The sequence below is a fragment of the Caretta caretta genome, chromosome 7 (genome assembly GCF_965140235.1).
Source record: "Caretta caretta isolate rCarCar2 chromosome 7, rCarCar1.hap1, whole genome shotgun sequence".
In the NCBI taxonomy this organism is placed as follows: Eukaryota; Metazoa; Chordata; order Testudines; family Cheloniidae; genus Caretta; species Caretta caretta.
This window is the reverse complement of record NC_134212.1, coordinates 76,475,699-76,498,769: the sequence shown is the minus strand read 5'-3', so window position 1 is coordinate 76,498,769 and position 23,071 is coordinate 76,475,699. Positions and strand designations below refer to the sequence as shown.

The 23,071-nt window shown below is 39.2% G+C and overlaps 1 protein-coding gene and 1 long non-coding RNA gene across 4 annotated transcripts in view; one reads left to right on the top strand and one right to left on the bottom strand.

The window, feature by feature from the left end:
• The window catches only part of PHYHIPL (phytanoyl-CoA 2-hydroxylase interacting protein like), a 191,829-nt gene that overhangs the window by 75,881 nt on the left and 92,877 nt on the right, over nucleotides 1-23,071 (bottom strand). For both annotated transcript variants that reach the window (XM_048856284.2, XM_048856285.2), the window contains exon 2: nucleotides 14,922-14,993. In XM_048856284.2, coding sequence (XP_048712241.2) covers nucleotide 14,922 — 1 coding nt within the window. In that variant the 5' untranslated portion in view covers nucleotides 14,923-14,993. The remainder of the gene's footprint in view (nucleotides 1-14,921; nucleotides 14,994-23,071) is intronic.
• LOC125639384 (uncharacterized) overlaps nucleotides 4,150-23,071 on the top strand; it is a 59,027-nt gene continuing 40,105 nt past the window's right edge. For both annotated transcript variants that reach the window (XR_012669355.1, XR_007357480.2), the window contains exons 1-2: nucleotides 4,150-4,797; nucleotides 4,907-4,999. This is a non-coding gene — a long non-coding RNA (uncharacterized LOC125639384). The remainder of the gene's footprint in view (nucleotides 4,798-4,906; nucleotides 5,000-23,071) is intronic.

Sequence of the window (23,071 nt, the reverse complement as noted above, 5' to 3'; positions counted from 1 at the left end):
CTGTGCAACAAAAACACCTGGTGATACATGCAGCGCTGATACAAGGAGCCAAGTATGCATATGCACAAGTGATGTACTAACTGCGTTAGCAAAAGTTTGTAGTGTAGACATGCCCAGAGAATAGTTTCATCTTTAGAAAAGCTCCACCCAGACAGATGAAACTACCTTCTTCAAATGAACACAATGTATGGCCCATCAGAAACTATTTTATTTGATGGCCAAGTCTCTGAAATGCAGTTGCTGAAGGGGGACAATACACATTTGAAAGGCAGGATTAAAAGCCACTGTATACTCAAGGGATCATCTTTTAGGTATTGGCTAGACAAAGAAGAAAATGAAAAACATTGATGGTACAGTAGGTCATAGGGGAAAATATGTTTGGAGAATGGGCATGGCTGCCCCAGATGATGGGCAACTGCTGTCTGGAAAGGAAAGAGACCCAGAGTAAGGGAAGGACAGGAGAAAAAGAGAGAGCTCTGAGCTTTGTGACAGAGGAGGACCTCTCTTTAGGGACTGCTAGAAGTCCAACACTGAGGCCAGAGTCACAGACTGGTTTTTGGAATGTGCAAGCATTTCCATTTCTTTTCTATCAACTAAAACTGCCTTGCCTAGTTTAAGTGAAGTGTAAGTCTAGGTATGTTACGCCAACTATTTCTTTGTTTTTACTCCATTTTCTGTTTTCAGTAAACCTTGTTATTAAGAAATCTGCAGTTTTGGGGGAGAAGTTTTTCTCAGTGCATCCTCAAGACAAAAAAGGCACCCTGCATCCTCAAGTAAGACGGGTACAGGAGGCGAGAGACATTCTGGAGCCTAATCTTCTACTCCTCAATTTTCATCTCTGTAAACAAGTTATGGGCAAAAGCAGCAGGCAAACACCTAGGGAGATGCTAACAGGATCAAGGAAAAGATGAGAGCTGGTGGTGAGGTTGTTACAATAGGGCTCGAGGTTCTCAGTGCTCCTTAAAATTAGGAACATAGTACATCTAGAAGGAAGCATTATGCAAGTTTTCCACAGAGTTGTGAATGCAACCCAGTGGAAAACCCCACTGAAAACAAATTATGGATAACTGTATTGTGGTTGTGATTGTGATTAAATCAGAGGCCACCATTTTAGACAATATTTGGACTTCTCCCTTACTCTTTAGGTCCAACTCTGTGCTCCCTAGTCACACAGAAAACTCTTAGTGACTCCAGCAGGTGATTCGCCTCAGGAAAGGGTGCCTTATTAGGCCTATTCCCATGAAGTTTCATATAGTGATCCCTCCCCTGCCCCCCAGATTTGTAGGATTGGCTACGTCAGCACTGGTCATTGAAACAGTCAGGCTTTCTGAGCAGAGCAGCCTTCTCCTTAAGCCTTTGTACTATGTCCTAACTCCATAGACCCTGGAAGTCTTGCTACAATGAAAAATCCACATATCAATGTTCAGTCATTATAAAATTGTGGTTTTGTATTTTTCCCCACTTTTACCAGCTGCAGAGTTCTCCTACCACTTGATCTATCGGAACCCTATGGCAAAACTGTCAGCACTGGACATGCTCCCACAGAGAGATTTTCCTATCAACTATAAAGCCATGCTTTTCAAATATCATCAGTTCCCCCTTGCCTCAGGCTGTCTTCCTGAATGCTTATTCATCCTGAAATGGTAATACACTATGAAGTCATTTAGCTCTTTCAGATTTATACCCGATCTCATACCCGAGCTTCTCAAGGAGAATGAGCAAGAGCTAGCAAAATTAAAAAAACAAACAAAAACCTCATGTCACAAAACTTTCCATTGCACCATTTCCCCTAAGTGAAAAGATTACTTCTAGATAGATAAAACATATTTTATAAGGTCAGGTAATAACCAATGCAGCCCATCATTCCTATTTTCAAAAGATAATTATGGCATAGAAATAATTTCTGTAGCATAATCCCTATTTGTGTAGTGGTTGAGGGAAGTGGGGAGAGGGTACATGCAGAGAATGTACCGTTAGATGACCACAGCCATCTGTCTCAGAGAAGTCTTTTTCACAGAATCAGAGTGGGAGATGGGGTAGAGGGAGGTTATGTAGACCCTCTTCTGCCACTCCAGGACTGGGAGCTATCGCATTTACTAACGCATATTTTTTATGAATATAATACAATTCTCAAAGAGAAATCTCTTTAACAAAATAAGATAGATCCCATCAACAACTACGGTGACCTTTGCGGTATAGTCTTGTATTTCAGTAACACCACAACTTCACTGAACACTGCACCTCCAGGAGGCCCAAGAAATACATTTGGGGTGGGCAGGGGGAACCGTGCATGAATCACAGCTGTAAGCAGAGCAGCTGCACTATGGGGGGAGGGGCCTGCATAGGTGAGATGGCTAAGTAGAAGCCACTTGTAGCTTTTTGCTTATTAAGTGGAGATACAGACAAAATGCTTTAGGGGTGCATGGAAGCTGGGGCAAGTGCCTACTAATTTTTTTTTTAAGTGGTATAACCAGCCGTCTCCTTTCTCTACACCTGCTGGCTGGCGTCAGATGCCAGCAGGTGACTAGCAATGTGGATTCAAGGCACAGGCTATGATTCTAAGTCAGGTGGACACTGTGTGAGGCTTAGTGTGTTACAAGCGGTGCTAGCCAGCTGCTCCTTATACGCAAGGACCACTAACACTCTGTCCGAGTCCTGTACAAATTCAGAGGCTCCCTAGCCTGTCCCCCTTTCCTGTGCACATGCTGGAAGAGCCACATTTCGGTCAACGCTTGACCCTTGAACCACAGCAGGTAGTTGTCTTCTACTAGACACAGCAGTTAAGAGAGTGTTCACAGTCAGAGCAGTGAGCTCTTCTTTTCCAGTAGGCTAGCAAGAACTGGGGATCAGGTTCAAGACACAGAAGATACTTTGTACTATGCAACCTTTCAGAGGCTGTGCTGCCTCTTTTCACCCCTCCCACAGCAGACAACAGCTGAAAGAGGGAGGCTGCAGAGAGCTCCCTCTGAGCTCTGCCTCTCTTGGTAGCTTCCAAAAAAAAAAAAGAGGACTTTGCTCTTCCCTTGGGTTTCTTTGTTCTCTCTCACTCACCATTGCTTCACCTGGGGAAATAGGGAGGAACATCAGGGAGCAAGTGCAACTGTTTCCACTTTCAGGGAAAATGCTGCACTAGTCAGGGAACTTAGTTCCCCAATTGTACACGGACTGTAATGCCTCTCACAGAGGCAAGTCACAATCTAGGTGACAATGAAACACAAAAGTGTTAATGTCACAATGGCCAAACCCTACAATCCTCACTCAATGAGCAGCACATACATCCACTGATTTTAATGCAGCACTCACGCAAGTGATCATTTCTTACCGTAAGAGCACAGAAACAGGCCCCAAATGAGGCAATAACAAAAAATAGACTGCAAGGGGTTATGCAGTTTAGATGTAATATACTGACTATTTAAGGAATTGCCTGTCTCATTTGATTCTATTTTCAGAGATGTATGAAGACATTTGACAAAAATCTACCATTTCTCCTCAATCTTATTCATGAATCATGAGCAAACATAATCAGTTTCCAGCATGTACATGCCCCCCTTCTAACCCCAGGCATTTGATAATGATTCACCAGTTGTAGCTACAGTATAACATGGTTAATGATTATGTAAATTACAGTTCTCCATTATGTAATCTCACATTATATAACAACAAGGAAAAGGCATGTGTAAAGTGCAAAGTTTGAACTGCAAAATACAGAGGGATCGATGCCTCAATACAGCCTGGATATTGCCTTCCCCAACGTCCTCTCTGCTGTGCATCCAAAGCTAATAAATCCATAAATAAAATAAAAATGACCCATGTCCTTACCTATATATTGAGAGAAGCAATTAAATAAGGATTGTATCTTGCCACAGATAATCCACAGCCTGGTTTTTAGTTAACCAAATCTGATTCATAGGAAATTATAATGTACATCCTAAATTAAAAAAAAAATTGTATGCTAGAAATTGAAAAGGGTTGTTTTAGGATTGGATTCAGGTGGGAGGAGGACTAATGAGAAATGTCCCTCCTGCTCAACCCTAATGGCGCACACTGACAATTCTTTAGCATGCTGGTTGATAAAGTCATGCCATACTACTAAGTCCCTAGGTCTTCAAATGTGCTGAATCCACATCTCATACTGCAAGCTTCTGACTGTCTGCTACAAAAAAGCAGCATTGCATCCAGGACTGCTCATTCATCCTCATTCAGGCTCAAAGGGCAGAGTGGGTGACTTCAAAATAAGTTAAACATCTTAGTGGAGGAGAGGCGAGGAGGGAGAGGAGAACATGAAATAAGTGAAATGGAAAAATGGAATGAAGAGACTATCAGAGAAGGGATTAGAGGAACAAAGGGAAAATGATGAGAAACCCTTTCTCCCTTCTCTTCCATATTTATCACTTTCCCACTCTATTCCTTTCTTTCCTTGTCTTTCTTTCCACTCTCTTTTGTCACTATAGGCAATGGCTGGCTGGCGTGCAGATAAACTGGCAACAAGCCAGTACATGTGTAGCTGCTGAACAGCTCAGAGATTAAGCAGTGTTCAGGGATAGGGGTGGCAGATAGTGATTTGAGGAGAGTTTCTTTTTCTAGGAGGAAGATTCAGAAGAAAAACAATGATCTTAATATTTTGTAAGCTTCAGACATGTAGCATGAATCAGAACCATAAAGGAATCTTCCTCATGATGACTGTTATTACTAGGCATAAATCTGGACTTTTAACCTTGTTTGCAAAAGTCAGTTTAAGATGACTACTCGGAGTGTTTCCATTGACTCCAATGCACTTGGGATCAGGCCTGAATACAGGTGAGTAAATACTGCAACAAAAATGCAACTGATTTTTGTTCAAACTTTGTGAGTTAACTTCAACTGTGTTCATGCCCCATTTTCTATTTGCTCTTCATATACATTCTAGTGATGTTTGCTGGCAAGAATGTCTGCAGAAACAGAAGGCATTATGCAAATTATCTCTGAATAATGAGCAGGTTAAGACAGAAGATTCCCAATGGTAAGAATAAATTGAGAAATTTCACCCCTGTCCTGTGCCTCCCTGTATTATAGACTGAAGGACTATTAGAAGAATTCTGAGATGTGTTTCATGACTGATTTCATTGGTTGCCCAATTGCAAAACTTACACGTGTGCTTTCAAATTGTAACAAACTTGTCTACGCTTTTCTGTTTGTATTCATTTTTAATGAAAATTTAAAACACTGGAAGATTTCATTTAATTTTTGTAAGGTTAAGGCAGATGTGACTGGTTGGGTCACAGAGACCCCCTTGGGACTGCCACCTGATGTGCTGAGACTACCTCTGAGCCCGTTTTCCCTGGCAGCTTGGGACTTCAGTACCCTCTCTTGTTGAGCCAGACACGCTAGCCTGCTGCAAACACAGACCCAGGTCTGAACCATGTCCCCTACAAGCTGCAGACTTAACTGAAAACAGCTTAAGAAGTGCTCCTGTCTCTAGCACCCAGACACCCTGTTCCCAGTGGGATCCAAACCCCAAATAAATCCGTTTTACTTTGTATAAAGCTTATACAGGGTAAACTCATAAATTGTTCACCCCCTATAACAGTGATAGATATGCATAGCTGTTTACTCCCCCAGGTATTAATTACTTGCTCTGGATTAATTAATAAGCAAAAAGTGATTTTATTAAGTATAAAAAGTAGGATTTAAGTGGTTCCAAGTAATAACAGACCGAACAAAGTAAATTACCAAGCAAAATAAAACAAAAACACACAAGTCTAAGCCTAATACAGTAGGAAACTAAATGCAGGTAACTCTCACCCTCAGAGATGTGCCAATAAGCTTTTTTCACAGACCAGACTCCTTCCTAGTCTGGGTCCAGCAATCACTCACACCCCCGTAGTTACTGTTCTTTGTTCCAGTTTGTTTCTTTGGGGTGCAGAGGCTATCTTTTGAGCCAGCTGAAGACAAAATGGAGGGGTTTCCAGGACCTTTTATATTCTCTCTCTTGTGGGCAGAAACCCCTTTGTTCTCCTGTGCAAAATCACAGCAACAAGATGGAGTCTGTAGCCACCTGGGCAAGTCACATGTCTATGAATGATTCAGCTTTTTGCAGGCCGATGCCATTGTTTACATGTTAGTTTGAACATTCCCAGGGAAGCTCAGATGTGGATTGGTGTCTCCCAAAGTCCATTGCTAGTTAAGTACTCCCTATTACTTGAATAACCCCTTCACACTATGTTGACCAAATCTGCCTTATGTGCTTCCTACAGCAAACACTTTAAATACAAGCATAGAGCCAATGCTCATAACTTCAGATATAAAAATGATACATGCATACAAATAGGATGAATATATTCAGTAGATCATAACCTTTGCAAAGATATGTTACATTGCATATATAGCATAAAACATGTTCCAGTTATATCATATTTACCCTAATAAGCATATTTGTATAAAGCATTATGGGGTGCAACGTCATAGCAGAGATCAAGAAGAATATGGAAGAAGCTCCCAAACTCAGCTACATTTCGAAGTTACTACACATCCACATATCATAATTCTACAAATATGCAGTCCATCCTCTCAGATTAGCTCTGAAGCGAAAAATTTTGGAGAATGGCCAAAGAGAGAAAGGAAGAGAAGTAATTAAGGGGAAAGAGTATAAAAATGGATAAACCTCTTGAAATTTCTCCTTGTTCTTATCTCACAGATAAAAAAAAACTAACTGAATTGTACTGATGACCAAAGCAGAATCAGTCAATTAAGAAATATATAATGCTGGTTTAGCACATTTGCCATTGTACTGATGATCCAATATGATCACACGGTCTAGGATCGTGACCGATCAAATTAACATTAGTACTATTGGCTCACACAATACTACTGTGAGTTTCCCATTTTGCCCTCACATATCCTGTAAGGAGTGCAGAGCAAGCCTGCTAACGAGGTTCCATGGTGCCATGTGTAAAAAGTGCAAGTGAATTCAACATGATTTATTTAAAAAGTGTAAGACAGAGCTTACAAAAGAGTAATGCATGGCATAGGAATGTCTATTCTAATTATTCCTAATATAAAAACACTTTTTGTTTATGTTGCTGACAAATAGATGTCTTTTCGAACATCTCTAGACTTTCAAGCATTTCTTCTCAAATTTGACATTGAACAGGAGAAATGAAGAGACACGAACAACATTAGCGAGATAGCTCTATGCTCAAAAAAGACTTTCATATTAAAAATTACTCTTAAACCATAAAAAGAAAAGGAGTACTTGTGGCACCTTAGAGACTAACCAATTTATTTGAGCATAAGCTTTCGTGAGCTACAGCTCACTTCATCGGATGCATACTGTGGAAAGTAAGAAAAGGAGTACTTGTGGCACCTTAGAGACTAACCAATTTATTTGAGCATAAGCTTTCATGAGCTACAGCTCACTTCATCAGATGCATAGAAGACTACACTTTCCACAGTATGCATCCGATGAAGTGAGCTGTAGCTCACGAAAGCTTATGCTCAAATAAATTGGTTAGTCTCTAAGGTGCCACAAGTACTCCTTTTCTTACTTTCCACAGTATGCATCCGATGAAGTGAGCTGTAGCTCACGAAAGCTTATGCTCAAATAAATTGGTTAGTCTCTAAGGTGCCACAAGTACTCCTTTTCTTTTTGCGAATACAGACTAACATGGCTGTTACTCTGAAACCTGTCTTAAACCATACTATGCTTCCTAAGAATATGACTTCAGTGTTCTATTTCCACTTGCTGAATTGTTTTCCTTCAAGAGCAATAAGCTGGCTGTCCAGATATCTGTATTCTTTGTGACATTTGGGTACTTAAGCCTAAGGTGCCAACATCCTTAGAAAGGTTACAGAGAATGGTAATGCTTCAGCTCTGAAAAATTGCATCGAGGCACTGAATTCTGGACGTCAATTATTTCATGACCTATGGTGTCAATTGGCAATATTGTTGCATTCCCTACACCCTTCCTTCTAGCTGCGTGACATTGTTATCCAAATATTTCCTTTGGCTGAAAATGCAGCTTGGTTGAGGAAATAACTGAATTTATATGAATGGAAGCTCTTATTTATGACTGTTCTGTTTGCTAGATGATTCATTGCCTCCAATAAGAATATTTGAATGTGTTGAGCTATTTGTATTGAAGGCATCATCTGTAAAGCAATATCGTTTGGTGGTCACTGGGTGGCTGATTTTGTTTGGTATATGCCTCTGTAGATGTTATTACCTTGTTAAGAATCAAAGATGCTGCTTTGCTGGACACTGAATTAATAGCTTTTTTCTGCTTTTTTAATCTCTGGCTTTTCCTTCTACACCAGTGAATCATAACTCCCCTCTCTTCTCCCCTGTTTTTGATATTCCTCAGATGCCACTTCCTCAGCAGCCCCCATAAATAAATGCACTTTGCAGCATGCTCCAAAGATCTGATTTTGGGGGGTTCAACCAGACCAGTAAGGGGTTGCATCACACCTGCCCTTCAACTCTGGGTGTCTTACATGCTACATTGCTGTGCTCAAAGCCCAGAGAGCAACAGCCAACACACAAGCATACAGGTCACACCCTGGCTTCCACTGTCCAGTTACTGTTTGCAGAGTAACCCCAACATCTCCCTAGTCCCAAATTTACCCAAAATTGTCTCTCACCCTCCCTCCAGTGTCCAGGTCTTTCCTGGAACAGCCACAGAAGTTAAGTTCCCTGCTTCTTTAAAGAGACAGAAACAGCAGCTTGTTATCTTGTCTGGAATTAAACAATCACTTCTATTCAGTCAAAGTACTTGGCTGGTTTAGATGAAAAGTAAAACAATTTATTTAATCAAAGTATTAGTGAGTGCAAGTATAAGGGATAAAGACAGAAAGGGTTACAAACAAAAGTAAAAATGGTTTTCTAATGGCTAAGACCAAATTTAACAAGCTACTGTCTTTGTTCAAGGTAGTTTCCTCACCAATCTTCCTTTTACAGCAATGGCTGAGTAGACCTTTAGTCAGGATCCCCACAGAGTTTAAGGCACTGGGTTTCCTTGTCTCCTCAGGTGAAGGAGAACTCAGCAGCTCTCTGCGCCTCTCTTTATAGTCCAGTGAACCTTTGAAAATTCTCTGTCAAAGTTCATTGACCCTGCTTCAAGATGCAGGAAGGATTCCTAGGGCTACAGTCTTCATTCCACACTGACATTGTTAAGTGATCACTTTCTCCCTACTTGCTGACCCGATGGCTTTGTTTGCTTGGCATGTAATTGTGATTTTCTTTGGTCACACCTTCAAGCAGGCAGAAACACATTCCTCTGACTGGAAAAAAACTGTTTATCTACTCCCCCCGACATACCTGGTTTAAACACATTTTAGTCATAATTCCAGTACCTCTGTATAATCTTTTGTGGGCTGACTGTACATATGTCATGCAAGAATATTATGATCAGTGAGTTATTAGTTTTCCAGTGACATATTACATGCCACCTTTTGGGAATATATTGTGACAACAGTGTGTTAGATGTAGTGAGTAGGCCAGCCCTGACAAGATTTGCTGACAGAGTAGTGAACCACCAATAAGCATCTGTGTCACAAATGGTCAATAGACTTAGGCCATTTTGGACCAGGGAGAAAGCTAGTTTCAGAATTGTCTACCATAGACAGATAACACTATCACTTGCCTTGCCAGGGGAATGCAGGTCCAGTGACTGCTGATTGCAGTGTGGTAGTATGGCCTGAAGAGAGAAGTGGTCTCTCAAGTTGGTCCTAAGCCATTTTGATCTGTATAGATCACACCCAACATGTTAAATTCAGTCCACAAACTGAAGCAGATCTGGGCGCACAGATGACACGTGCTGTCATTGAGAAGCACAATTTCACAGCGAAGCTGCTGCATTCTGCACCAGCTTCAGTTTCCAGATTGGTCCAAAGTGTACCCTCAAGACTGGGTTTCTGCAAAGAGTACATGGGCAGTTATGGGATTGCATGGATGTAACTAAAGAAAGAGATGCCTCCCACCCCCCAAATGCAGTTGTACATGTGCAACAAAGCAAAGTATCCACTACTAATGAAGAGGGGGAAATGCTAAAAAGAAACCAGGAATTTCCAAGATGTCCTTGTGGTTAAGGCACTGCACTGGGACTCTAGAGTTTTGAGTTCTTTCCCTGCTTGGCCACAGACATTCCTGTGTCTTAAGCAAGTCACTTAGGGCTTGATTCTGCTCCTGCTATAGTCAAAGGCAAAACTCCCATTGACTTCAACAGTTCAGGATCAAGCCCTTAATTAAACTCTGCAGCAGTTTCCCATAATTTTAGTAGTAATTCTCTATCTCACAGTGTTGATGTAGCAAGCATAATTCCATTAATGTTGGGTGAGGTGTTTAGAGGCTAGAGTGATGAGAACCATAAAAAGCCTTTAAAAATAAAAAGGGTCAAATAGATCTATCTTGCCATCACACCAATAGTCACTCTGGTAAATTACCCCAATCTTACAAACTAGTTAATGGAAGAACAATTTTTAGGAAAAATATAAGCAAAGGGGAGAGACTCAATTTACTATGACTGGATAGTTTAATTAAGATTAAACTACCCCAATGTTTGCTCATCATATTTTATGAGAATATTTTTAGTGACCACTTCATGCTTGTTTTAAATCTGAAAATCCTGACTTACTTGATTTAAGTCTATTTTAACAATGCTTTTTATCTTTTATCTTTTTCATATTAAGAAAGCCAGCTCATTTCTGTTAAATAAACCAAAGACATAAAAGTAACAGTACTTGAGGGTTAACTGGATTAGAATGATAATTGCAGATGTAAGGAACAACAAAGGTGCCACTAGAGTGTATCTGTGGGCAGCTGGTATGGCAGATTTTGCCAATATTAGTGTTAATGTGGGAATACAGCAATATGGTAGCTGCTAACATTTGACTCAATAAATCTCAGTCCATTTTTTAAGTCTAGCTAGCGTTTTGGAGAACCAAGCTCAGTATTTCATTGTGCCAAAGGCAGGATTTTATGTGAATCCCACTCAAATGGCAACAGGCATTCTTAGGGTTTTTAAAGTTTTTTTCCTCTGAAAATCTAGCACACAGCCAAAGATAATTCATGTCCAAAATATTCACAGAAAAATGGTGTAATGCTCGCTATGGTGGTTTTTCTCAGATGATTCAAGCCCTAAGAGAAAACATGTCTGTGCTGTCAAAATCATTTGACAATGTTTTGTTATTATTATATTTAGTTTGTATGTAATTTTTTCTTTTAAATTGAGCTCTAAAGTTGCTTAGTACATTTTCTTTTTAAAGAACACTAGACTTTAAAAGTAAGAGCCACATAAATATTCACAGTAACTGTTTATATGAGTGGGCAACCTTCAGAAGTTATCAATTCCACACAAGTCTGGTGCTTTTCACAACTTAGAAAATTACAAAGAATGCAATTAGAATGTATTTCTAAAACTACTTCTTGCAATTAGCTCTTCTAGAGATGGGTCCTTAGGTAACATGTTTTGGACCAGGAGCTCTCTGTTCTGATCAAGTTCTCTCTTTGAGAACTATGTCTGTCTGTCGAAGATACTTCCTCCTCCATCTACTTTAGACACCCTTCTTTATTTCTGTGACTATCCTCCAGTGCTTAATTTGTAATGAAAGTGGTCAAGCTCTTTTTTAACATTCATAACTGATGCAGCAAGCTCAGAAGTGCCAGGGCTTTTAACTGCCAAGCCTAGCGGTGGTGGGGCTCAACCCTGGCACAAATTAAGCCCTACTACCCTCTCTACTCCCACACACTGTCATGCCTTCCCACAAAGAGTTTTCTTCTGATAAGGCTACCTCACAAGTTTCTACCTGATGCTCACCCAACTCTGTACCCACGCTACTGATGGTCATCCAGTGGCAAGTGCACTCTCATAAGTTCAATGTGTTATCATAAGAATCTATAACAGCACGAACAACTACAACATCATCGTTTTGGAGGGCCAAGCACGATTAACACTTTAAAGGGAACTTGTTCAGGGAATAGAAAATCTTTGACAAGATGCACAGAGAGCAGCAAATTGCAACATTCACAGGGCTTGAGTGTAAAACTTACAGGATAGAGCTTGCTTAATCCTTGGTTCCATTTTGTTTTATGGAAAATGGCCACGCTGCAAATATTAAGATGATGCAATAGTGGATATTTATTATCAGTGGGGGTTGGAAGGCTTAGGTTTTTATCAGTAAATGTTGGTAAACATCAATTTCACCACACATACAATGAAACAATGAAAAAATATTTGCATCAGTGACAATCAACATTTACAGATAGGCAATGTTAGAAAAATGCTGTTTGAGAACTTATTAGTGTTTGATTTATGGATATTTACTTGGTACATTTTGACTCGTGATGGTGATAATTTGTTTTGTAATGGTTATAAAGGTTTAATATTTTTAATCTCAGAGTCTAGTGTCATTAAATAATTATTGTCTTCCCCCCCATTGTTTGACACACACACCCCATAATTCCCCCCAACTTTGAAAATTGAAATCAGTATAGCTCAGGGAAAAATTAAAAACCCATCTTTTTCCACAGCTGTGAAAATTAAAAAGGATAAAACTTGGGGGAAAAAATAAGCTTTAAAATAATCCATGTGACCTGTCAAAATTATAAAAAAAAATAAAAATTGAATCCCACTAAGCCTAATCAGTGCATATGAAAAAGTCCTGACTTAGAAAAATAAGAAAAGTGAACTTTCTTACTGTGCTACCCACTAATTTTGCACCTTGATTTCCCTATGCACAAGAAATATGGAATTTGAATGTTTAACACAGAAAAAAGACAAGACAAAATTGCACTGAAAAAATTCACCATTAATCCACAGCTAATCATCAGCACCAGCTAAACTACAAACATGCATTGAGAGGTTGAATTCAAAACCTCCAGCTGCATAAATACAGGCTACTATTTAGTGAACTGAAGAGGAATTTCCATTAACATTAAGTAGTAACATTGCTTATCTGGTTTCAGAGTAACAGCCGTGTTAGTCTGTATTCGCAAAAAGAAAAGGAGTACTTGTGGCACCTCAGAGACTAACCAATTTATTTGAGCATAAGCTTTCGTGAGCTACAGCTCACTTCATCGGATGCATCCGATGAAGTGAGCTGTAGCTCACGAAAGCTTATGCTCAAATAAATTGGTTAGTCTCTAAGGTGCCACAAGTACTCCTTTTCTTATTGCTTATCTGCTTGTTAGGCTAACCACCAGAGCAAGGGTTCCCAATTTTATTCCACCTGCCACCAAAATTTTACTTCTGTGACTACTAAACTACTCAATTTCTTTCTTCCATGGCTTTATATCTGCAAATCCTTTTGTGAACTTATGACAGAAATCTTAATATTGCTTCAGTAAAAGAAAACCGACAAAACTAAAAAATGCCAATGCTGTATTATGGACAAAGTAGGTTTTATATTCATATTCATACAAATGTGATAATTTCACAATTAAAATATCAAAACCTGTAATTTATACATTCTTATTGAAAATTTAATGACTTGCATATTCCCTAGTGAGATATAGTTAAGGCTAAATAATAGGCTAATTAACGCAGCTATTTACATTAGAATATTATTGTCACAAACATAAAGGAGAGAAACATTTTCCCCCATTGAAAGTAAAAAATGGTGGTCTGTAGAAAATTGTTGAGGCCAGGAGAACAGATTTTCAACCCCCATTTGGGTTACAACCCCAGACTTCAAAAATATTGCTCTGGAAAATGAGACTGTTGCAAACACGTGAGCCAGCTGGTTTCTATTAAAGATAGGGAAATGTTAAGTATGAACAAAAGCATGTTTGCAGTCAACTATTCATGAAACATTTGAACTCTGTCAAATAAACCTGTTTAGGTAGTGTTAAAAAAGTCAGAATCCATTCCTATGGTTCCCCTAGTTACAAAGATTTTGACTCACTTATCATTCACAATATCTAAAATACTATGGTGAAGGCTTCATTAGCAATATTAAATATACACACAGTTATGAACCCTGAATGTTTTTCTTTTTCAGATTATTCAATTATATGATTATATGCTGATTTAGGGCCTTCGTATTTAGCCATTCCATGTTCAGAATTTTCACTTCATTAAAAGCTCTGTGCATATTGGAACTCCAGAACAAGGCCTTAAAATATCATTTTATTGGTTCAAGAAGCCACAGACATGAATTCCAAGCACCAAAATGAATTCCGGAAACAACATGCCTGAACAAAGCAGTAAAATAAGATTTGAAATACAAAGTACCTTGTATATATGATTTTTTGTATAAGTTTGAGGCCAATCACTTTCTCAAATACTAAACACTATCAAAATAAGGACACAATATCACACATATATAGCATTCCAATATGAATTTAAATACAAAAAACAAACAGCATATGCACACACACTGACCTATATCAGATTAAGATGTTGGTTAATGCAGTATATATGTGAATTAGACATACAGAAGATGAAAAAAAATGTGTTTAAGGTAGTAATATGGCTGAATATAAGTATTACTTCAGGAGTACTATTTAATCTTTATTTTAAAGTGCTTCAGTGGTCACCAAGAACTTTACAATCATAAGGAAGCATAAGATTTATATTCTTAAATTCCAAAATACAAGCATCTACCTCTCAAGTTAAGGGTCACATGAGTAGGTCTGACATTCCATCCAGTAGCGCACACAGTTTTATGTAAACACTAACCAGTACAATAGAAGGCCCAGTTAGAAAAACCACTTGTCCTTGAGCATCTGGAGTTCCCTAGAGTTTAGCTCCTGGAGTTTGGTGCCAGTTATACAAATAAGAAATATTATTGAGTCATAACAGTGTTTGGGCTTATGACACATATTTGAGAGCAGGTCCGGCCTTCCATCCAGAAGAGGGCACCATCTCAGTCTCTCCCCCTCCTCCCCATCATACATACACATACAATTACATAAACAAACAATTTAAAAAAAAATCAGTAAAACTTACTTATTCCACAGAAGCAGCCATATATCTATGAACGGATGGGAAACTTGAGTTGATATGCAGCAAATCTCTCTCCTGTTGATTTAAAGAAAACACTTGCCTTTGAATGTTGCCTTTAGGAAAGTTTCCAACCTATTTCCATTACTTTGAGCGTGGATGGAGATGTGGGAGAGGGGTGCAATTTTATTATAAATTAACTTGAGATTTTCCCCAGACAAAACCTGCCTACATTGACAGAGTAAAAAACCTAAGAAAAATGCACATAAAAATTGTATATGCAAATTTTAAAATTCTGAAGTTGGCACCCTCCACATCCCTCAATTATCCCTACACAACTACATCAATCCACTCCTTCCCACTATCAGTTCTTTCCCCACTCCTCCTCCATCCATTAGTTATCTTCCGCCATCAATTTGATTTTGCCTACTATCCATCAGTCCCCTTCTTCCAACTCTCTTATTTTGGTTCCCCTGGTCTATTGATCCATCTTCCCTTTCTAGTCCCCCAGTTTCCCATTTCCCTAGCCTTCCTTTCCTCTCCTCCCCTTTACCCCACTACCTAATACTCAGGCAGGGCTGGCTGGCTGGCCTCTTTGCTTAGCAGATGCAGTTGCTCGGCTTGCTGGTGTTGGTGGGCATTTCTCCCTCCTTTTTTCCTTCCCCTGCTGACTGTGCTCAGCTCATCTAGACCTGGACTCCTCCCTTAGCTTTCTCTGAAACTATCCTTAGAGAACAGGGGCATTGCTGAAGCTGGGAATGCAGCCTGACTGGCTGACAAGGAAAATCACCAGCTCCACCCACCTTGGCAACTAGCTAAAGCCAGACAAACCTGCTTTGGGGGCATGGGGGCAGAAAACAGACTGAAAAGCCATTGTTTCCAGCAAAAAACTAGGCAGATCTGGGTCTGGGGTTTGCATTATTAAGATAACATGCACCCCTGACTCTTCATAGAACTCAGTGCTTCTGATGTCCTTCTCCTCTGCAGAGGGCCTCACAGTCTCCCTACTACCAGTCATGTTGGGCTGTGAGTGGAGGAGGTCTCTCTGTACCCAAACTGCACACTTTCCAGCTGTCATGATTTTCTCATGACATAGAAATTATTTGTTGGCCTTTGTTATGGCCTTTGGCACATGCCCAACTGACTCCCTGTGTCACTGCACACACTGTACTGCAGGAATGTAAGCATTGACTTGTCCAGGGCTTTCGCTATAATTCTGGAGGAAATCCATGGCCATCCAGTGTTAAAGAGGATGGGGCACGCCAATTTCAATGAGCCAGCAATTCTCCTTGTCTTTATTCTTTAGCTTCTGTCAGACCAGGGAAGTCCTTTCGGCTCAGAAAAGGAGGTACTATTGGATTTCGTGTGTATGGGACACATTTTCTAACTTGGTTCTTGATGCTACAAGGGATTGAGCACACTGCATTGCCACTGAAGTCAATGGGAGTGGAGGGGGCTTAGCATCTCAATGGCACATGTCCTTCCCACAGCATTGTGGTGAGAGATAAACTGGGAGAAAAAGGAAGGGACCAGAGAAAAGAGGAAGAGGACAGGGAGAAAAAAAATTCAGGCAAAGGAATTAAAATAAATGTATGGGGGAATGCAAATTAAAAGAGCTAACGTAAAATCACTGAATACATAAAAGTGTTGGAAAGTGTTATAGAAATGAAAAACTAAGGAGAAAAGAGATAGTCACAGGAGAAAAATATAATAGAAATCAGATGAGACAAACAGAGCAAAGAAAGTAAATAGCAAATTTAAATAGGTTTTAGAAAATATAATAGGAAAATATACAAAAGAAAAGAAAAAGGGAGGGGAAAAGAAAGAACTGAAAAAGACACATGGTAAATTATTCTTTTGAGCATAAGTGGTTGGGGTTTTTTTTAGTCAACATAATTAAAGTAAAAATATCCCAGGGGAACCAGTCCTGCTTTTTAATGATCAAAACTGTACACAATATAGGAATGATAAATGCTTTAATTTTTTTCCCCTAAATGCCTTCAGAGCCTACCCCCATTCATACAATTCACAGGTGCCTCACCTGAAAATGACCAAACTCCACCACAAAATCCCAAGATGTAATTGGCCACTACAACCAGGGAAGTAAGCAGGTTAAGTGCACTGCAGTGGTGAATCACTTTTGCATACGCAGTTATTTGCACAAGTTAACTGTTTGCTCATGCACATTGAGCAAGTTAGCAACATAACTATTGGACCTCTTTGCACAAACATCATTTGCATGCTTAAATGGAGGTGTCTGTACAGGGCACAAGCCCCTTTGAAAACACAGCCCTTCAGCAAAAACCCATTATTGGAAAGTCAGAGTCTTGCACTGCATGCTTTTTAACAGTTTCCAGACTCTGAGGACAAGACTTGTGGTGCCTTTGGGGTGAGCTTTTTTTGGCGGTGAACAAAAATCACCTGAGATTATGCAATTTCTTCCCGCTTCCATGCTCTCAGAAGAGGGGTCCTACCAAAACACATTTCCTCCAGAGCAGAGGGATGGACTTCATTCTCTCCAGTCCCAATTGCTGCTGCTCCTTCATTTGTTTAGAAGGGCTCACTGGAGAGCGAAACAGAGTCTTCCTGTCTCCCTCAGGAGCCGAATACTCCGTTTCCTCACCTGCTATCTGAGCTGATTGATGACGCCAGAGCAGCAGTTGCATCCCCTGAAGCTACAGCTATAATGCTTCAGGGGCTACGTTGCTAGGGGAAAAGCAAACTCATACATCAAGGTCTTGAGACATTTAAAAACCATCTCTTACTGGCATTGAACAATAGCCTAGACAGAGCTGAGCACAATTAGTGTGATTTTTCTGAGTTTCACATATGTGTATCAGACTCAGATTTCTGTATGCTACATGATTTGAAGGTTTTTAGCCAGACAAAGGAATTTTATTCCCCAGGAACCTTCACAAATAGATTAAAGCTACAGAAGTTCCAGCCAAAAGGCTCACATGATTGTTCTTCATGCAGTACATTCTGGTTACCTATTTCTTTTCAGTGACAAATGAATACAATACCTTCTGGCTTCCTATATTTTGTTCTCTTTTGTCACCTTTGTCACCTAGATTTCGTGGCATATGTATGTCCTTTCCCCTGACAGACCCAAGAAGAGGGTCATGCACTAAGACCTTGGCCTTAGTGAGAAAAGCATTTGTCAATACAGTACCCGCAATTATCATAGCGGCTCGGGGCTATGTAACTGCCCCATTCAACTTGTAAATTGCACTTCCATATAAGGTTACCTGGGTGTGGTTTTTGACAGTGCATATTTCACTCTTTTTACTGTACATGCATAAACATGTCCGACCGTTGTGGTAGGTTTTCACCCAATATGGTGAATTTGCACAAGGAGATCATAGTATTTTACACATTCTTCCACATGAGATCATGAAACATTTTTAGAACAGAAAACAGCCATTTAGCCCAATACACCTATTCTCAATTGGCTGATCATAACCTCATCTTTCTGCGTATTCACCATACACCATTTCCTCCTCCAGAAACAATTCTAATGTACATTTCTCTTGAAAGCAAAAATACATTGTTTAATTTATTCCATATGTTAATTACTCTCTCTGAGAGATAACAGGAACATAAGAACGGGCATAGTGGGTCAGACGAAAGATCCATCTAGCCCAGTGTCTTGTCTCTGACAGTTGCCCATACCAGAGCTTCAGTGGGAGTATACAGAATTCAGTGGGAGTATACAGGGTAGCGATCTACCACTGTCTTCCCCTCCTACCTTCTGGCAGTCAGAGGTTTAGGGCTGTCCTAAATTTAGACTGAGGTCACTATTTGTATGGTTTCCTAATTTTTGAATTATGTCACTTATTTAACCTTGCAGTAGTGAGAATGTTTCTATTTTAAATCAATATAAAAGGCCAAACAATCCTCTTCTATACAAATGTTCCTAAAGGGAAAATTACATCTACGTTCCCATGGCTCAGAAACCACTAATGTCAATCTCCTCTTAGCCAGAAGGATGAGTGTTAGCACGGAACGGATAAAAACAAGGTCTCATCCACACAAAAGGACTAATACTCTACTGCCTTGCACCTGGTGTAGCCATCAATACATTGTACTCACCTTACACAGCATTAAGTGACTATACAAGGTGCAAGGAAGTGGAGAATCAGGCCCAGGCAATCGAAAGAAATACAAGGGATAGCCGTAATCAACCTGGAAGATCTCTGGACTGGCAAGGAAGCTCTTCACAGTTTGAAAATTTTCTGCTCTTAACTGCATTAAGAAACCTTCCTTGGCCTTCCTTTCTACTGCCTGGCTCTGTGACCACACTGCCATTGGTTCCCCCCTCTCTGCACATGCTCTCCATCACACTTCCAATGGGGCTCACACAGCATAGAGCAGAAATTAATGTTGCTTCCATGGCACTCACTGGAGAAAATCCACTAGTTTTAGAGGGAAACTTTGGCTTATTCCACTTCTGGCCTGACATGTCCACTGGTATCCCACAAAATCACAACTGCATTGTCCATGTTGAAGGCCTTGCATGAGTATAGATGTCATTTACACGTTGTACATGGCACTCACACATTCTGCAATTTAATCAGGGTGGATAAAAATCAGGGGTTTTTTTTAAAATTAAAAATGGATTTTTTGAAAAATTAAATTAAATACATGTTTATTTTAAAAAAACCTATTTAAAATTAAATTTGAAATTGATAAGTTATGTTAAGGCCTAAACATATGATGATCTAGTCAAATAATTTAAATAAAATTCAAGAAAGTATTAAGCGGTTCATGGTTTTGTCACGTTTTAAAAAAAGTCATACTACTGAACTGGTGGAAGTCATCTGGAACCAGAGTTTGTTGAAGTGCTAAACCAGCTTTTGACAGCAATAGCCTCTACTGCAGATAAATACCTTCTTTATTTCAGCATATTCAACTAATTTATCCAAGTTAAGAAACCAATTGGAATTTGAAAAAAGCAGAAAAACTTGTTTTCCTTTCAATCTAGTAATAAAAACTAGGTATGAGTGGATGAGATCTGCTAGTTCTAAAATTCTAAAGGTTGTGGTGACCAGAATCATTTCAATTAACTACAGATAACAATTGCTTTGTTTAATAAATCACTTTTAAAGGCAAAACATGTTTTGGTAAACTTTTTTTTTCTTATGTATCCAACACATTTAAGGTAGTTTTATGTAATAAAAATTTTTAAATGGTGTTTTTGTGCATTTTTAATTGAACTTCCACCAAATAGAGAATCAAAAGTAAAACAGACATCATCTAGGTGCAGATTTTTAAAGGTATTTAGGCGTTGCATGTGCTCAGCAAAGCAACGCCTATGTGATTTAAGAGTCCAAATCTCATTTTCAAAAAGAAATGTAGGCACTTAGGAGCCTAAAAAGTTCATCGACTTTAGAATTTAGACTCCTAAGTAACTAAATTCTTTTTGAAATGACATTTGGGCTCCTTGATCAGTTGATCCCCAGTGATCTCCTTGATCACAGCATAGCAATGCCTAAATATCTTTTAAAAACTGGGCCCTAGTAAATAAGAAATGCATCATTCACCATTTTCTAACATTAAAAAGGTTAACATTAAGAATCTGAAGCAATATAAGTTGTGCTATATAATTGCTTAAATGTGTATAGATCTGGTGTATCCTCCTGGTTAGAAGAAAAGTATCGTAAAGGCTATATTTAACTGCAAATCACCATGTTTTAATGTATCTCATCCAGTGAGAATAAACCTTGCTTTAGTTAATTTCCTAAAAAGTATAAATGCAAAACATTAACATTTATTTAAATCAAAGGTCCTGCTGCTGATTTAAATCATAATTAAAATTGGCGATTAAAATCTCTTTGATTTAAATCAATCCACCCTGGATTTAACACAATTTTCTGGAGCAAGCACCATTTCTTCCACTCCCTGGTGCAAAATGGAGTGAAACATAGGGTTAAATATACGATGGGCCATTTTTTCAAAATGAGCCCCTACAACTTCACCAGCAGTTTTGTGAATACACTTACACTTGTGGACCAAATAACAGGATTCCAGTTTCTAACATCCTTATCATAAGAGTGCTCAGTCAAACATTTCATGGTAGATCCGTGTCTGGTATAAATTGTTATAGCTCCATTAGCTTCTATAAAGCCAAAATCATTTACACCAGCTGTGAATCTGTCCCCTCAAAACTGTTCTTTTTGCCCCACAAATGATTACATTTGTAAAAACTGCAAATACAAATTTAGAGTCTAAGTTGAGACCTCTTTGAACCTTTGACTTATAGCCTTATGGCCCTGCACAAATCTAAAACCTGTGGAGGCTTTTAGGAAAAGGACAGCTTCTTAAATTTGCTTTAGTTACTCACTCCATGAAGTTACCATGGGTTGGGGAGAAGTCATACTTTTCAGATTTCTTTCCCCAACCCCCAGCATTCAATTCAATAAAATTGTTCTCTCAAAGACTGCATTTCCTTTTCAATTACTCTAACATTAAACCCTAACTCCGGCCGTAAAGATATACTGCTCTAAGGAACAGAACTATCTGCATAAATCTTTTTGATAATGGTGCTCTTCTTTCCAAACATTTCCTTGATGTAGAATACAAACTGAGCTCCAGTGTTAAGTCAACTAGGATTTCAGCTTGGCCTTTATACGTTGCCATTAATTAATTCAGTCCAAGAAGTTCAGACAAAGATACAAACAAAAAAGTTCTCTAAATATATAAAGCATTCACAATATTCTAATTCATTCCTCTCCAGGAGCCCAGCAGAGTCAAAGAATAGTGTACAAAGCATGTTTAGACACTATAAAAAGCACTAGAAAGTGTAAGAATAGCTTTAAAAAACATTTATTTAAAGGCTTGCATTTTGAGGGCGATTGTGAAGTATTTCCTAATCAATTTATGCTTCAGAGTGCTAAACAATTGCAAACTTAATGAAGGGTAGATTTCTTCACTTTAGGAAACAGGACAAAGAATTTCCTGTTAACAATGAGGAAAAGAAAACAGAAGATAGAAGACCTTATCCAAAAATTACAGGAGCTTTTCAGTATTTTAAATACTAAACACAAAGTCAGCAATTCCTGCCTGGGTTCCACCATTTGCACCAGCTAGAAAAAAAACCAATATGAGAAATCCAACTTTTTTTCTCCCCAACTACTTGTGCAATCAATGTAAAACCAAGTACAATAAAACATTGTATGTAATACAATGACAAACCCAGGCTACCAAGGAAAGCTCATAAATCCTTCTCCAAAAAGCTTATCACCACATTTATAGACATATTGCAAGGAAACTAAAACAAATGCCAGGAATTGGCCCAGTGCACAGTCAACTTTGAGACATGCTTCAAGCCCACTAATGTACATTGTATTTTGCTTAGGAATAAGATTACAGTATAGAAAAGTCTACTTTTTTATCAGGGGCTTGTGCAGGAATTTAAATTTGGCCACTTTTGCAAATGCACGTTCTGTGCCCTGCACCACGGCCCCAAGAGCTGGCTCTCACAGAATATCAGGGTCATCTAATCCAACCCCCTACTCAAAGCAGGGCCAATCCCCAATTTTTGCCCCAGATCCCTAAATGGCCCCCTCAAGGATTGAACTCACAGCCCTGGGTTTAGCAGGCCAATGCTCAAGCCACTGAGCTATCCCCCTCCCCATGGCAGTCCTGGGACTGAAGGAGTTCTGTGCCCTTGCCAATTATTGGGGGTGGGGGACTATGTCTCTGTTTGCCCCTGTCCCCCCTTGTGCATGCCCCATCAGAGAAAAAGAAGAATTTTCTTTTGAACAAGTCACTTAAACCTATAAGTATAAAAACATGGCGGGGGGGGGAATGGAAACTTACCCCAAAATGTCTTCACCTTCCACTGAAACGAAAGGGATGAGGTAATATCTTTTATTGCAATGGTTCTCAACCAGAGGTAAATGTACCCCTGGGAGTACTCCCAGGTTACATCAACTCATCTAGATATTTGCCTAGTTTTACAACAGGCTACATGAAAAGCACTAGCGAAGTTAGTACAAACTAAAATTGCATACAAACAATGACTTGTTTATACTGCTCTGTATATGATATACTGAAATATAAGTACAATATTTATATTCCAATTGATTTAGTTTATAATTATAGGGTAACAATTTTCAGTAATAGCGTGCTGTGACACTTTTGTATTTTCATGT